The sequence below is a fragment of the Echinops telfairi genome, unplaced genomic scaffold, assembly GCF_000313985.2.
Source record: "Echinops telfairi isolate 266 unplaced genomic scaffold, ASM31398v2 ScPeMD7_655;HRSCAF=1070, whole genome shotgun sequence".
NCBI classification, from domain to species: Eukaryota; Metazoa; Chordata; class Mammalia; order Afrosoricida; family Tenrecidae; genus Echinops; species Echinops telfairi.
The window spans coordinates 16,586,958-16,589,996 of NW_022104553.1; the positions used below are offsets into that span (position 1 = coordinate 16,586,958).

Genomic DNA, 3,039 nt, shown 5'->3' on the forward strand with positions numbered 1-3,039 from the left:
TTTTTTTTTTTTTAATGAAAAGAGGGCCTTCTGGCCACTTCAGGGTCACTCACCAGAACTCTCCCTCTTGGCCTTCTCACAGAGGTCCTTTCTGTCCATCTGGTGGAAGACCCTGAAGGTCACTTCCCAGGCGTGTTCCTCCTTGTAGCACTTGATCAGCAGATTGGCCAAATCCTCCCGCGTGGCCTTCCTGACCTCAGTCCAGGGAATTGGCTCAAGTCCAAGATCCACAGCCTCCTTTCTCAGGAGCAGCTTGAACCTTTTGAACTCCTCCTTTTTAAGCTCCCCCAGATACCACATCAGGCCAAAATCGGAAAAGAAAGAGGCTGCCATCTTGTTCCAGGCCAGCGGGGTCAGTGTTCTGAGAGAATGTAGGGAGAAGAAATGAATGGAACCCGCGGGTGGGTGATACAATTTACAGGAATATCAAATCATTCCAGGCACCCTCGTGCAATGCCCAACAGTTAAGGCTGATTTGTTCCTTTTCCTCCAAACCTCCTAGTCTATTGAGAGGAAAATTCTCGTCACCCAGGAATAACGTGGTTTTATTTGTCCTTACTTTCCAATGTAGCATCCGAGACTTTTATTTCTCTCAAGCCATTTCATTAGGACTGAATGCAGACATCATACCATTCCATAGTTCACTCGTATCACGCAGTGCTGTACGATCGCTTCCACAATCAGTTTCAAACATGGTCTCCCTTCTCCTGCTCCCTGATATCAGCTCCCTGTTGCACCCCCACCCCCACCTTCTCTACCATACCCCCTCGGGAACCCTTAATTCCAGTTTTTTGTCGCTATATTCACCCATCCTGTGTTTTCTAGATGGAAAAAACATTGGGAAATGCATAACAGAGTCAAGAAGGCTACCAGCAATGACAAAACACAAGAGATAAACCCCAATCTGGAAGGGAAAAACCCCAGAAAATATTGAAAACAGATCAAGCACCAAGTGTATCAAAAGGGAGATCGAATGACAAGATTGTAACCTTGCAAGTCAGATCTGTCATTTTAACCTACTACAGGCGTGTCTCCAATCATCTCTAGCTGATCGCCAGGTCATCCCATGCCTCAGTCCCGGTTCGAGGGAAAGCACGGGAGGCTTCTTCCCTTGGAGCTCCTGCGAATGTATTTCGGACTTCCTCTGTTCCTCCGTAGCCTTCTGCACCCCGGAATCTCACAGCTGAAGCTCTGACACCAGGCCCTGCGTTGGATTTGGATCATTTAATTTACAATCTTTGGAATGGATGCTGGTGTGCCTCTTCGACGTGGGCTTAGTGGACACTGACCTTCGGCTGCACTAGACCGTTTCAGAGTCCACAGTCCACACGCCCGTGGCTTCTCAAAAGGAAGGGCTCCACAAAGATGCTCATTGGCAGGGACTCGAATCTGACCCACAGCAGTCCTATAGGACCAACCAGAGAGCGGCCTAGAGGATTTCCTAGATGTCATCTTTAAGGAAGCAGACAGTCATCTTTCTCCCACGAGGGGGTTGGTAGGTTTGACCCACTGACCATGAAGATGACCTAGGAATCCCCAGGGGGAACGTCCACTCTGCCGCAGAGTCGCTGTGGGTTGGAATCAACCCCACCGCCCAGAACCTTGAGTGAAAGTAGTCATTCTGAAAGGTGAACGATGGTCAATGAACAGACCCCTTTTGGCCACGGTTCCTTCTGGCATATAATTCTGTATTGGCTGCACCCTTGGATATAGTCCCCCAGGAGGAGGATGGGATGAAGACTTGACCTAAGTAGGGGGTGGGGATCAGGCCACAGTCTTGGTTTCCTTGGAGATGTAATGATGCCGCCATACGGCGGATACACACACCCATCGCCTCTGTGGGAAAACCAGACCGCCTTTGTCCTCACTGAGCATTGGCAGAAGCAAGAAGCCCTGCTGCGGCTGTTGACTATGTTTGGCCCCTGGCTCTGGACTGTCTGCCCTGGGCTCACCTCTGCCTGCCACTCCGATTTTGGACTGAACAGCACCGGCGCCACGGGAGACATTCCCTCAAAGTTTTGCGAGTTTCTGTAGAACATTGCTGCAAATTACAGAACCCAGGGACATGAGGGAATAGACTCAAGGAGAGAGAGAGAGAGAGAGAGAGTGTGTGTGTGTGTGTGTGTGTGTGTGTGTGTGTGTGAATGGAGACTAGCATCTTGGAGAAGTTGGACCTTTAGGACATCTTGACATTCTTACCAGGCGGGCAGGAGGGGAGAGGGTTAAGCTTTGATCCCCGCCACGGCCATCACGCAATTCCGTTTGTGGACCGTTTCCACGTGCCGGCAACAGTGCTCGCAGTCCTAAAAGGATCGATCTGCAGAGCTGGGGGAGGACAGAAATGACAGGGCAATAAAATTAGTTTCCCAACCACAGTTCCTCAAGAGACGGCTGTTGCAGAGTGGAGGGACTGGGAACGTGTCAGCTGCAATGGGAAGGTTTCAACAGCTGGAGCCTGACACTGAAGGACGTGGCACCACACTTAAGGAAACCCCAGAAAAGGCCTTCTTAAGAAGAGGAAACCGTTCAATTTTGGCATCAAGGATGGCAGTACAGGTTTCTCTAGCAGATTAGCAGCTCCACAAGAGAGGACTCTCACTCCCAGGCTCCTGAATTAGGAGATGTGCCATTAATACTCGTGGATGGGCCGAGCTTTATCAGCGCTTTTCTTTTATCAGCACATTTTTAATGCCATTTTTGTGGTAAAATTAGGTGCCTCGGCTGATATTCAGGTTGGCTTATACTTGAGTATATATGGTAGATCCCTGGCAAGAAAATACCAATGCATGGGAAGAAGATGGGGGAACCCATCCCATTGATCGACGGACACCACCACCACCACCCCCACCCCCGCCTGGGGACGACCCACAGAAACGTGGGTGGAGGGAGGCAGCAGACGGTGTAAGATATGAAAACAAAACCCACGTATAAATCATCAAGGCTTCACAAGGGAGGGAGGGGAACAAAGAGGAGCTGATGCCAAGGGCTCAAGTAGAAAGAGAATGTTTTGGAAATGAGGATGGCCACCTGGGTACAAAT

General features: G+C 50.0%; 1 protein-coding gene across 1 annotated transcript in view; it reads right to left on the minus strand.

Annotated features, from left to right (window-relative positions):
- The window catches only part of LOC101657671 (NACHT, LRR and PYD domains-containing protein 4), a 29,453-nt gene that overhangs the window by 21,230 nt on the left and 5,184 nt on the right, over nt 1–3,039 (minus strand). The window contains 2 exon segments of the mRNA XM_030886228.2: nt 7–361; nt 2,200–2,325. Coding sequence (XP_030742088.1) covers nt 7–333 — 327 coding nt within the window. The 5' untranslated portion in view covers nt 334–361; nt 2,200–2,325.